Genomic DNA, 13,340 nt, shown 5'->3' with positions numbered 1-13,340 from the left:
GATTATTAAGTCGCATCATGCATTCGCGGGTACTACAAAAGTACTGGGGCCCATGAAGGCCACGGATCTGTCAGTCCGCTCTGGTTACTAACCCCTGCGCTCTCGAGCCGCGGCTCGGGCTCGAGCCCGGGTTGGTGCTTTTTTTTTTCTTCGTCCGTAGGGGAGGTTGCGCGCTATAAATGGCCATATATGCCTATTTTAAATGTCTATTTCGATATCGGCGCCTATGTGAACACTATTTTGTCTCAAGTTTCCCTTTCGAAGCAAGAGCTCGGCAGTGGGGCGAGCCATAGTTGAAGTCTGCGGATTAATTCTGAGCACTAAGGCATATTTGACGTGCGCCGAAATCGCAACACACGGGAATTTTCCATCTTCGTCTTTATCTGAAAAGCGGTCACCACGGCCGGTATCGAACCTGTTGTGTCGTGGGCGACGGCGAACGGCCTCGGCAGCGACGGGAGCGAAGGCTCAGCGCGCCGGGCCCGTTCGCCGTCGCCCACGACACAACATCTTTTTGGCGACGAGGATGGGATGCTTTTCTTCTGCTGCGACGACATCGTCGACGGGTCCGGCAGAATGAAAACGTGAGTGCGTTTGACCTCGCTCGAGTGTGACTGTCCGGCGCGTCTGGCGTCGCGAGGCCTAGCGTTCTTTGTGCTGACACTTGTCGAACCGTCGTTTAGGCCTCGCCCTACTTCGTTCTTCTGCTTCTGCTCCTGCATCTCTCTCCTTCCTGCTTGGCAGCATGGGCCTCTTCGATAACCTGCCCGTTTTCCTCGAATTGCCGGGGCCGCCTCCGATTCCGTGGCATAACTGGAAAAAATTGTTTCAGGCCCATCTCGAGGCGGCTGGCGGCAGCGACTGGAATGACGGACGACGCGCGTCGGCGCTCGTCAGTGTTTTGGGTAGGGAGGGGCAACGAAGGTATTTTGCTGAGGCGGAGCAGGACGAAGCAAGGAGGGACGCCGCCAGTAACGTGACCGACGCTAACGTAACCAGCCCTATCGTGACCGACTCCGCGACCGACTGTAGTGTGACCGCATCCTCGGCTCCGGCCATTTCGAAATTCGACCAACTTTTGGAGCAGCTGGACCGGCTCTTCGCTGCGTCCACAAATACGCTTGTTGAACGACATGAGTTCACAAGCCGTCGTCAATTTCGGGGGGAAAGTTTTTTAGAATACGTGACCGCTCTAAAGGAGAAAGCCGTACGTTGCAAGTTCGGGCTGACGTACGCGGAGCGCGTCCGAGATCAAATCATACATGGAACGTCTAACCCCCAGGTTAGAGAAAAGCTGCTCGCACATGGCGAAAGGTTGTCTTTGGAGAAAGCTGAAGAGATTGGTCGGAGTTTTGAATCTTTGTCGTTGGCGAACCAAGCCTTCGGCTCGCATCATCAAGTACAAGCAGTAGGTCGACGAGGAGAAGGTGGCGTCGCGGAAGATGACAGTCGGGGAAGCCGCCGCGCTCAAGATGGCGGCGTGGAGAATCAAGATGGCTTGGGCCGCCGGGGAGGCCGGCGCGCTCAAGATGGCGGCACAGGAATTCAAGATGGCCTGGCCAGCCGGGGAGGCCGTGACGTCATTCCACCGGGTTCGGGAAGGCAAGATGGTGGCCTCCAAGATGGACGTTTCCATCCGCAGTCAGCTGTAGAGTTCCGCGGTACTGTTCAGCAGAAGTTTGCAGGCAAGTTTCAGTTGTGCGAACGATGCGGAAATAAATGGCATAATTCAGCATTTCAAAATTGTCCAGCCCGAAATCGGCGCTGCAACTCTTGTAATAAGTGGGGACATTTCGCATCGATGTGCCGTAAGCCGGCACCAGTGCATCGAGTTTCTTCGAAGGAAGCTACGGGATCCGCTTCGACACCGGAACCTGTAGAGCATCCAGCATCCACGGAGATCAACGCACCCGCAAGATCTTCCGTCTTAACAGTCAGCACTTCTTTTAGAAAGGACTTAGTCGTCCAAGCTGAAGTCAGCGTCAACAATCCTCCAAGGAAGGACTTAGTCGTTCAAGCCGAAGTCAGCGGAGTGACCATGCAACTCTTAGTCGATACCGGAGCATCCGTGTCGTTGATGACTATCGAAGATTTCAAGCGTCACTTCAGTAAACAGCATGCGCTGTCCAAGGCTTCCGTCAACTTGTGGAATTTTTCCAAACAACGTATCGGCATCCGCGGCTCATTTCAAGCTCCTGTTCAAGTCTTGCAACGGTCTTGCTCCGTCACATTCTACGTCACCGACAAAGGGACATCTCTTTTGGGGCTCGACGCCATCCAGCAACTGGGCATTCAGATCGACGGTGCGTCTCTTACGTGTCGACTAGCATCGGTGTGTGCAGTGCAGTGTCCCGTGAACGTGCCCCCGGGTTTCGAACATCTCTTCAACGGCGAGTTGGGTCTTGTCAAGGACGTCTCGCATAAGATCCAACGGCGCCCAGGTGTGACTCCAGTTGCATCTAAGCTACGAAGATTGCCTCTTGCTCTCCGTGATCCAGTGTCCAGCGAGCTACGACGCCTCGAGGACAATGATGTCATTGAGCGTGTCGACGCCTCGGAGTGGGTTTCGCCGCTCGTCGTGGTCCGGAAAAAGAACGGGGACATTCGGCTGTGTGTGGACCTCCGGGAACCGAATAAGGCAATTATCATTGATGGGTATCCTTTACCGCATGTTGAAGAGCTGTTGCAGATGTTTCATGGTGCTGTTTGTTTTTCTAAGCTTGACTTGGCGTCGGCTTATCATCAGTTGTTGCTGGAAGAGGGCAGTAGGGACTTAACTACTTTCGTGACTCATGAAGGTTTATTCAGGTTTAAGAGGGTGTGTTTTGGTCTGGCGTCGGCGCCTGCGGTTTTTCAAAAAATGATGTCTCAGATCTTAAAAAATTGCAAAAATGTTGTTTGCTATCTTGATGATATTCTTGTGTGGGGAAAGACTCAAGCTGAGCATGACGCGAGCCTGGTTGAAGTCTTAACATGTATAGCAAACAGTGGCATGAAGTTGAACGATAAATGTCTTTTTTCGGTCAAGGAACTTGATTTTTTGGGTCACAAGATTTCGGCTGAGGGCATCTTACCTTTGGAGAGCAAAGTAAAAGCTATAGTTCATGCTCCCGCTCCTACGGACATAAAGTCACTGCAATCATTTTTAGGTCTTGCAGGATACTATGCTAAGTTCATAAAGAACTATGCAGAGATAGTTGAACCACTGCGCCTCATGCTCAGGAAGGGTCAGACGTTTTGTTGGTCTGATGATGCTCAGCGCAGTTTTGATCAGTTGAAAGCGTACCTCACTTGTTCTCCTGTCGTGAAAGTCTTTAATCCTGACTTGCCTGTAGTAGTAACTACCGACGCATCTGATGTGGGAATTGGCGCGGTACTACAGCAGCGGTATGGTTCTCGGCTTGAAACCATAGCCTTTGCATCTAGAACTTTGTCGGAGACTGAGAGAAAATACTCTGTGGGAGAGCGCGAAGCGCTGGCTTGTTTGTTCGCGTGCGAAAAGTGGCACATTTTTCTTTGGGGCAGACGGTTCACACTTAGAACTGACCATCAGGCTGTAGTTGCTTTGTTAGCCGCAGGAGACTCAGGTCGGAGACCTTTAAGGATTTCACGGTGGTCAGCTCGTCTGCTGTACTACAATTTTGACATCGAGTATTGCAAAGGGTCAGAAAATCTGGTGGCTGACGCTCTATCGAGATTACCCATTCAGACCGGTCAAGAACTTGTTAAGGAGGAAGAGATAGTGTCATTAGTAACATCAGTAGTCGATAAAGAAACCGTGCAGCTGGCAACGAAGGCCGATGTGACGTTGCAGAAGGTAGCAGAGTATGTGTCAAAGGGTTGGCCTGATAAGAAAAAGGTACACAGTGATTTAACTGCTTACTTTCATGTAAGGGATGAACTTTCTGTTGTGGACGGATTACTCATGCGTGATGACCGTGTAGTCATTCCTTGTGTACTGGTACCTACGTTTCTCGAGTTAGCACATGAAAATCATCAAGGAATAGTACGAACGAAGCAACTTCTCCGGGAACGTTACTGGTGGCCTCAAATGGATCGCAATGTTGAAGAACATGTAAAGCATTGTCACGTTTGTCAGCTGGCAGACAAGTCTGCTAAGCCTCATGTAGCTCCGTTGCAGCCAGTGGAATGGCCTGAAGGGCCTTGGCAAAAGTTGGGAATGGACATCGTCGGTCCGTTAGATGTGTCGTACCCCCGATTTCTTGTTACATTAGTCGATTACTACTCTAAGTGGCCTGAGGTTCTGGGCACAAATTCCATTTCAACTGAGGATGTCATTAAGTTGTTGGACTCTTCTTTCAGTCGGGAAGGGCTCCCTGAGGTTTTAGTGACGGATAATGGACCCCAGTTTGTCTCCAAACAAATGCAAGAGTATCTAAAGGAAAAAGGTATCCGCCACGTGTTCTCGTCGAATTATTACCCTCAGGCTAACGGCCAGATTGAACGGTTTAACAGAGTTCTCAAAGAACATTTACAGGTAGCCAGACTGGAAGGCAAGGATGCTTCGAAAAGCATTACACAATTTCTTGGGTCGTATAGGGTCACACCACATTCAGTGACAGGTCTTTCTCCAGCTTTTTTGCTGCATGGACGTCAGCCTCGTTCCAAAGTGGATATTAGCAACTTCAGAATACGTAAAAAGGCAGCAGAATCGGACAATTTCCTGCCTCATGTTCGGAATCAGGTCTTCACGAAGCAGCATAAAGCTAAACAGTACTTTGACAGAAGGAAAGGTGCGCAGCCGACCCGCATAAAGGTGGGAGATGTCGTGAAGGTAAAATTCCGTAAGCAAGGATTTCTGAAGTATAGTAAGCCGTTGACAGTGCAAGCTCAGGTTGCACCTTTCACCTTTAAGCTCAGTGATGGAAAGATCTGGAACGCTTCGAAACTCACAGTCGTTCCGAAAGGAATTGAGGTTGGCTCGGCACCGTATTCCTATGACAATGTTGAACTCTCGTCGAGGCATAAAGAGTTTTTGTACTCTTTGTCTAACTTGGACATTTGTGACAGTCAGTCCCCTAGTCTACAGTTGTCAGAAGGGACAAGCCCCAGTGTTCAGACAGACCCTGATCTGTCGGAGGTCTCTACCAGTGCAAGGTCTGAATCCATTGTCCCTTGGGAACCATTAGAATGTCAGGAAGAAAATAGTGAACAAACAGATCCAAATAGCCATGTAGACAACACAAGGGAAAATGAGGGGGTTTCTGGATCGTCAAATAATGCAAGTTCAACGTCTACGCGTCCGCGCCGTAAGACTAAGCAGCCTCAGTGGCTTCGCGAATATGTGCAGTAAGGGGTATACGTACGGTTCATGCTTTGCGTCATGTTGAACGTGTCATGTCTGTGTTGAATCGTATATCATCATTGAAAGTGTTTTGGACGGGTTTTTTTTGGGACTTTAGAGAACTGTCGTGAGCGAAAATGTTTTTTGGACGGGTTTTTTTTTTTGGGACTTATAGAACTGTCGTGAGCGACTGATAGCCTGTTGTGTGAGTCAAGTGAAAGGAAGATGCAGACATTCTTCAAAGCGCGGGAGAATGATGTGCAGTGTGCATTTAAGATGCTGTATGTATTTCGCAGAGTGTGCGAACTTCTTTTGCACGGGAAGATGATGTGGTGTAGTGGCGTATTTCGCAGAGTGTGCGAACTTCTTTTGCACGGGAAGATGATGTGGTGTAGTGGCGCCCTCTAGTGGAGCGCCCGCTCACTGTGGGCGCTTGGTTGTGTTAATTGTAACTAGATGTCGTTGCTGTGGTCGCACGTGACGGGTCACGTGCGTATGCGTCTAGGTGTCGTCTTGTTGAAGAATAAACGTGCTCTTTGGGCTCTGGTCTTGGTGCGAGCAGGCCGCACTCTTTCTTCTTGGGCTTGTGCGTGGGCCCGGCGCGCTGAGCCTTCGCTCCCGTCGCCGCCGAGGCCGCTCGCCGTCGCCCACGACACAACAGAACCATTGTTCCTGGGCTGATCAGCACAGCGTAGGGCCACTAACAGCGTCTGAGCACTTGTTCCACCGCGGTGGGGTTGCACAAGCGCCAAGAAGTGCCTTACTTACATAAACACACGCGGCAAAATAATTGTGCGGTGATACAAAAGCGGAGTCTGAAAAACTAAGGAGCATATCAGGGCATTATAGCCTTCACAAAACTGTACCAGTTTCAATGGCATTATAGCATTTCACAAAACTGTACCAGCTTCAAGGATAATAAAATGACCTACCACATTTTCCCCCTCGCTTTTCTTGGCTCAAACCACTCTGCGCGGGTGGCGGGAAGAGAGAGAGTAGTTTATTTCAGGGTAGCGTGCCAGGGAAGCGGTTATGAGATGGCCGAAGGTGACGGAGAATGCGTTAGCCTGAACGGCGCCAAGCTGGCAGGCGCGCTTGCTGACATTCGAATCGTCCGGCTCGCAAGCGCAGTGGAGGTAGGGACACCGAGCGGTCGTGGGTGGCCGGCGTAGGCGTGCACGACACTTCCCTAAACCGGAATAACACACGACACACTGCAGTGAGGTCGAGGGAGCATCGTGAAGCGAAGCCATAATTCCTGCGCATTTAATGAACATCAGCACAAAATTCTCGCTCGAGCAAGTTTTAATGGTCGTCGTTCGGTCAACCCTGCTCGGCGTTTTCTCGTAATAAGACATATAAATCTTTAGCCTATAATAAGAGTGACTTACAAACACTACAGCACCCCTGAGGTGGTGTACGTTTACCCTGGATGCGCGAACTGCCGTGGTAATTGCAGAAATATTTGTCCTAATCTGGCGTTATACAAATATTCATTTGGACTACAGCTCGACGCACGATGCGTGAATCACATAAAATATGGGAGACAATACTTTGCTTCCTATGTAATCCTATTCGACTAAGCAGGAAAGAGCACTTTGCGACTATGGAGGAAACGCTGGTGGGCATTATTAAAAGATGTATACACATCGACAGTAAAACAAGCACGCTCAAAGTAGGCAACCCCGGTGCTTGTATTGTACGGAAAGACGGGAGAATGCATTGAGAGGCATTTGGCAAACATGCAGGCACGACGGTAGTAAGCAGGGCTAACCGAACGAGTCTGCGTACTGCCAGCCCGCCTGGCCCGCACGAGTTCCTCTTCAGTCCACGAAGAGCTCTACGTAGCGGTCTCCCATCATGCGCAGGTGCTTCTTCTTCACGGCGCGCTCGGCCTCGGCTTGCGTCGGGAACGCCACGACGGCCTGGCCGCTTGGGCGACCGTTGGCTCTACGCCGCAGGTAGACACGGTCGGCGGTGAGGTACGGGAAGTCGCGGAAGAAGGCCAGGATATCCCGCACGCTGGCTTCGTAGGGCAGTCCGCGCAGGACAACCCTCGTGGCGCCCGCCATTTCCGACTGGCAGGAAGTGGAGAAGGGGCTGTTGAAGGGCCAGTACGCGGCTGGCGGGATGCACGCGGGAGACACAGCAGGGACCGCGCCGGGTGGCCGCATCGGACGCGGTTCGGTATGGTGGACGCTGAAGGGGGAACCCGGCTGGCCGAAGCGAGCCACGGGCACAGGTTCCGTGACCAGCTTGTTCAGGTCGTCGACCGAGCACTGGAAGACCTGGATGCGCCTCGGCTTCCTCCCCGTCATAACGCGGCCGGAAAGGTACATGGCAGCCAGGAAGGCTGCGTATTCCGAGTCCATTTGGACGAACGCCTCGCCCGCTGGGTGGCCCTCAATAGTGTAGACCATGTGGACACCCTGCAGGGCGACCGAATGCCGGAAATCGCCCATAAAGCCCAGGACTGCATCATGCCGGGACCCGACAGGCAAACCTCGCAAGCGCAGGCAGTTCTTCCGGGAAGACCGCTGCGGTAAGCGGGGCAACATTCCGACGAAAGGCTCTGGAGTAAACGGCGCTTTGAACGAGAGCGGCTGCATGGCGGTACTGCAGGTAGGCGGCTTCGACCCTTCACGCGCTGAGACCCTTGGTTGCTGACGATGACGATTGGTGATAAAAATGGGGCATACCCACTAAGGGGGATTGGCCAAGGCAAACTTGGTTTGCTCAGTGAATCGAGCTAGTTATGACGAAACAGCGGAGCACAAGTGAGACTTAGTTGAAACGGTGTATAAAAAGAAAAGCACATAAAAAAGAAGAGAAAATCACCGGAGAACTCAAGTCTGCTCACGTTCTTGTTCTTCACTGCTACATTGTATTTGCACCTTTTCTTCGCTTTCGGTTTTTTGTCACAGGGCACGAGGTACAGTCCTTGTGAATATTGTCTAGGCCAAGCCGTGAGTACATTTTCTTCGCTTTCGGTTTTTTGTCACAGGGCACGAGGTACAGTCCTTGTGAATATTGTCTAGGCCAAGCCGTGAGTACATTGGTCGCAAAATACGCATTCTATCAGCTCTCGTCCCGACCGAGGCTGAAACGTCTTATGCCGGAAAGCTAGTCAAAAACACTTTCTTACTGTCATAAAGCATTTGTAATTTTTAGCGGTCGAGAACGCTTAGGATTAGCCTAGAAGATTTTGACACATGTTTAGGTAAGCCAGAAAACTGGCAAGCGCATCAGCTTCCCCTAGAGTCAGAGTTCAGCGCGACTAGTGGTCACCAGTTCTATTGACGTGCCATCACGGTGAGGCGTCACGGGGCACGAACTATGCTACAACCTTCACTTTTACAATTCATATTATCTTGAATTTCGTGAATTATTCCCCTAAGCTGCCAGTTTCTGTCCAATATTCCAAGTGGACAGGTCCAGGAAAAAAGTAACGACCACGACAACATCTTTCGTTATACGCTGTCACTTGTATTGGCCAATGCCAAATTCTGTGAGGTGCGTTGACGGTTGGAGTTAAATTTCAAATGTGAATTGTTCGCCAAAGTCGATGCTGGATGATCCGATGAAACGATGCCTCGACGGTTCGTTGGCCGACGGCACATAGGCGACGACGGTCTACTCCAAGTAAACTCAAAATGTACAATATGTACACTTTATTTACATTACGTATTTACAACTCAACGCTTATGATCGTGTCCGTCTCCCAAAAACCTCAAACTCCTCGGTTTTACCAACAAAACTCCGCCCACAACAGGAACGTCACATCTGGAGAGTGAAGATAGCTCATTGATTAGCCCACTCAAGGCCACTGATTTGCCACCGTGACAATGCTAGGTGGGTTCAAAATAGTCACGTGACGCACCTCTCTCACTCTCATACAGAAACCCAAAGTATTCCGCAAAACACACATATAACAGAAATAAAAACCATCCAACGAAAGGCAGACCTAACGACGGGAATCTGCTCTCGGGCGGCACGTCTTAAAGTATTGTCATACCGTGCGCGCCTATGTTTGTGCTCCACGCCGCCAAAATTCCTTTCCTTTGTAGACACGTGGAGCGCCTAACAAAGCCTGGTCACCTATCCATTGACGCATCTCAGCCGCCGGGTCGCCAGGGCCAGCCGTGAGACGAACTGAAACTCCGCCCAGTAACATTGAGCAGGGCAACTATCACAGACAGAACGTCTAGTGACCTATTCCTATGTTTGATCCAAGGTTTGACGCCTTGACCGACCTACAGCTCGTGTCCGGCTTGGGAATTCTGGTGGTGGTAATCGCGGTCATTAAAATGTCAACGTTCCCCTTCCGCCGGCTTCTCAAACGAACACAAGGAAATTCCCCTCCGAAAGCTTACATTCCTTTCAGATATTATGGAGTGACCGAATCGTTTGTATGCGTCGTCTCGGGGCCCGCTCGTAGGGTGCACAAAAAAGCGCGGCGAATAACAAAGAAGCCTCCGCGGTTTCTCCTTGCGCCCCTCGCGCCTAAAGCCCGTTCTACATGGTGCAATTTTCCCTGCGAATTCGCAGATGCGGTGCCGCTCATGCGGCAAAACGACCTCTTTTCTTTGCTGCGGCGAAGTGCCAAATGTTTGAAACGATCGAGCATCCAAGGCGAACGCCGCTCGTGCGGCGTTAGGTGTGGGGCCGGAACTTGCTGCCAATAGGAACACAGCTAGGTGAACGTCACGTCCACGTCACGTCATCAACATTTGCACGCTTAGCAACCAGATGGCATTGTTTGCATACGCGCGGCGTAAGCGCGGGCGCACCACCCCAAACGTACGCGTGTTCACAACACGATGTCGGGCGCCGTTTTCAGCGAATACTTAATTGATGTCCGCGCATGTCGCGGACATCACAGCAGTTCGGGAGAAGTACATAAGAACCGATGAAGTCCCGTCAGAGGTACACCAAAATGTGCTAGGCACTACAGTGCCTAGAATATACCAGTATATTCTAGGCACTATATTGGCACGCACAACCAGCGAACCCAGGGTTGCTTGCTGTGTTTATCTTCTCTGCTATGTGTGCGTATACTGAAAAATAATTGGCGATTCTTAAATGAAACCTCTAATACACTCATATTTACTGCAAAACAATCTGCAACAACTTCCCCAGAAAGTACAATAAAACAAATTTTTTAACATCACAACAAGCTTTGCTCGTGGCAGACCTAATTCGGTCTGCAAACAATGTGTTTCTGAAGTGCAAAAATCGCGACGTTCGAAGGCCATGTAGACGACATTTTCCATGCATTGCGAACCTCGGAAGTGCGAATGTTCGTTCCACCGAATTGGCAGGCGAAAAACGCCCCACGTAGAACGGGCTTAATTCAGCTTTGCCGGCGCGGTAACAAACACCATAGAGGTAAACAAGCTAACGCCAGCGAAAGATATCTAGTTGCCGGGCGGTTTTAATTAACCACTGAGGGGCCCGAACTTAACAGTTGGGTTTAGTGGAGTACACGCTGTTACTGAGAAAATGATTTATTGCTTGCAATAAACACTTTTCTCAATAAAATTTTGCGCAATAATTTGAAATGCAGATGATTTCAAGTTGTACGCCTGGGCGTGTGCATTTACATATTGCCTTGAAAAATATCTGCAGGTCAATTCATTAGAGGCAGTGAACTTCGTTGCCTTCGATAATAATATTTAACATGTGATATGCTTTGAATAACGAATGAACCGAGAAGGGTCAGGGTTACCTCATTGGCTGACGTAAATTCATGGGAAGCAATTCACACAATGGCTTAGAGTGCTCACATATTTTTAGCATTTGCGTGCGGGCACTGCGCTCACTAAACAAAATACGCATCGCATAAGCGACGCAACCACGCTTTGGGTAAACGCAGCATACACCACCAATGGTTGCTTAGTTTAACGATGTACATCACAGTTTTTATGTATCATGCGAAGTCGACTTACAGTGGAAATAGACATAAGTTTCTTTTAAAAAAAGGTTGCACAGCGAGGTGAAACGCATCGACAGTAGATAAAAAGTGAACTCTCTTCAAACCGAAGCCAGTTTGTACTGCATTTGGAAATTTTGTGTAAAAATACTGAAGCATTTATGTAAATGGGAATAAACGGTTGTTCTTCAGCAATGCACCGATATTCACAACTGAAAAATGCCTAGGTCCGACTGCACGATAGCTTGGAGTTTCGAGCTTGGATGGGATGTTATGTTTTCTGCAGGCGCTACTTGGCCACTGTAACAGCCATACGCCGTAGCGCCTGTAATACATTTGGAAAAGAAGCCGCGACTAGAACATTTAACACTCATCTATACCTATAAAAAGAAGCACCCGAGAAGCACTCGAAATGGTAGTAACTGGTGAGTGATCGAAAATTTCATTTTTTACATCTTGTAAACTTGCACAACAGCAATTAAAATCGAAATTCGAATAATAAATTTGGTTATAATGATTATCGTGCAAGAAATAAAAAAAAACGCCACAGATAAAAGTACTATCATCATTATAAGAGGTGAACAACAACAACAACAACAAAAAAGAGCGAACGCCGGTTCACGTGCCCGGAAGCGTTCGCAGTGCTCGGAGTCACTTTTTCGGCCCCCGTCGCTCGCTGCTCTCGAGACCGGCGTCCTCCACCTGCAGCCCGGCGTCTTCGAATAATTGTAAAGGTAACAACAGCACGAAATTTTAACTGCCTCATCTTAGTAGGACTTGATCGCTGGTTAGTTGGTTCGTGACGTACGAAGGAATAAGCTCGCGCAAACGACGAGGACGAAGAGAAGAGGGGAACAACTCACCTTATCCTCTCTTCTCGTCGTCCTTGTCTTTTGCGCGACCTCATTCCATCGTACGTCTCATCTTATGTTGCGCCTGCATGCGTCGGAGCGCAGGCGATCGGCGTGTGCTCTGAGCGTCGTCTCGTTTAAACTGCGGCTGATCATCAGCCCCAGTTTTATGCCAGGCCTAATGGCTCGGCGGCGTGTGCTTGTTCCTTTGTTTCTTACTGGGCGTCGTCGCTCATGCCGACATCGAAGAATGAGTTCGCTGGCAACTCGGGGTTGGGGCCGCGTCCAGGAGATTTTTTTTAATCGAAGGTTCTCCGCGAGATCGGGTAAGCAGGACTGCGTTTCCTCGCAAACACTTTCAATATAGTTCCCGGTGCACATGACGCTAGCCCGTTTTTGTCCTGACGCCTTTAAGCCACCTTCGCCTCGCTTCTCAGTGGTGCGGTACCCGCCGCGGTGGCTCAGTGGCTAAGGCGTTGCGCTGCTGAGCACGAGGACGCGGGTTCGATTCCCGGCCGCGGCGGCCGCTTTTTTGATGGAGGCGAAAAGCAAAAACGCCCGTGGGTACGAGATTTAGGCGCACGTTAAAGATTACCAGGTGGTCAAATTTAACCCGGAGCCCTCCACTACGGTGCGCCTCATCGCCTGCGTTGCGTCGGCGCGTTAAACCCTGCAATCAATCAATCAATTCTCAGTGGTACGAATCTCTTTTAAATCAACGCTGATCTGGTCGAGCGGCTTCGCCGTCGCAGAGGGGTTGACCTTCATTCGACCGCAGCTGCGCCGTACCCTTGACAATGCATCACGGGAATCGCCGGGCCGAGCTTCGTCGCTTCGTCGACAACCGCGTTCGCTAGCCGCTGAGAGCCGGCGCATGCGCTCTCCGCAGCCGGGCGCCCTGCCGGACCACGTGACTCACCGTGTGCATGCATGCGACTACATGCGACCTTGGCCGTGCATGAGCGTTGCGGGGTCGTCTTTTTCTCTTCGCCCCGAATTTGTTATTGCTTGTTTAGTTTCTAAAGACGATAGTGTGCGCAGATTGCGCGTGCGGAATGTGTTATTCCTTGTTTGGTTTTTAAAGACGATAGTTTTTCTTGGGTTACTCGAACGCGAAAGTTTTGATGTGGCTGTCTGTCTGTTACTCGATTCAGGCGCCTGGCCAAATCGACCAAGCTTTGCACAATGGTTTATATGCCCATTGGAAAATCTAAGCCCCTAAGCGCGGTGCCAATGTTCATTCTTGTCAACA

At 50.2% G+C, this 13,340-nt stretch overlaps 2 protein-coding genes and 1 long non-coding RNA gene across 3 annotated transcripts in view; 2 read left to right on the top strand and 1 right to left on the bottom strand.

Annotated features, from left to right (window-relative positions):
• Positions 1-487: 487 nt before the first annotated feature.
• LOC144179552 (uncharacterized) lies at positions 488-2,869 on the top strand. Its single transcript, XR_013324282.1, has 2 exons — positions 488-584; positions 833-2,869. It is a non-coding gene; the product is annotated as an uncharacterized LOC144179552 (long non-coding RNA).
• Positions 2,870-7,128: 4,259 nt separating this feature from the next.
• On the bottom strand, positions 7,129-7,725 carry LOC144148406 (epithelial splicing regulatory protein 2-like). Its single transcript, XM_077679969.1, has one exon. The coding sequence runs from the start codon at positions 7,723-7,725 to the stop codon at positions 7,129-7,131; it is 597 nt and encodes a 198-aa protein (XP_077536095.1).
• A 4,095-nt stretch (positions 7,726-11,820) lies between these two features.
• LOC144165696 (uncharacterized) overlaps positions 11,821-13,340 on the top strand; it is a 57,299-nt gene continuing 55,779 nt past the window's right edge. Inside the window, exon 1 of the mRNA XM_077695502.1 lies at positions 11,821-11,971. The gene's annotated coding sequence lies outside the window, so the exon portion shown is untranslated. The remainder of the gene's footprint in view (positions 11,972-13,340) is intronic.

Source organism: Haemaphysalis longicornis, unplaced genomic scaffold (assembly GCF_048455015.1).
Source record: "Haemaphysalis longicornis isolate Haplotype H1 unplaced genomic scaffold, Haemaphysalis longicornis Haplotype H1 scaffold_1, whole genome shotgun sequence".
Classification (NCBI taxonomy): Eukaryota; Metazoa; Arthropoda; class Arachnida; order Ixodida; family Ixodidae; genus Haemaphysalis; species Haemaphysalis longicornis.
The sequence above is the reverse complement of the archived record's forward strand: the minus strand, read 5'-3'. Positions and strand labels throughout refer to the sequence as shown.

Excerpts from the sequence above, each read along its gene's own strand:
- LOC144148406 (XM_077679969.1), bottom strand. The coding sequence starts at position 7,725 with ATGGTCTACACTATTGAGGGCCACCCAGCGGGCGAGGCGTTCGTCCAA.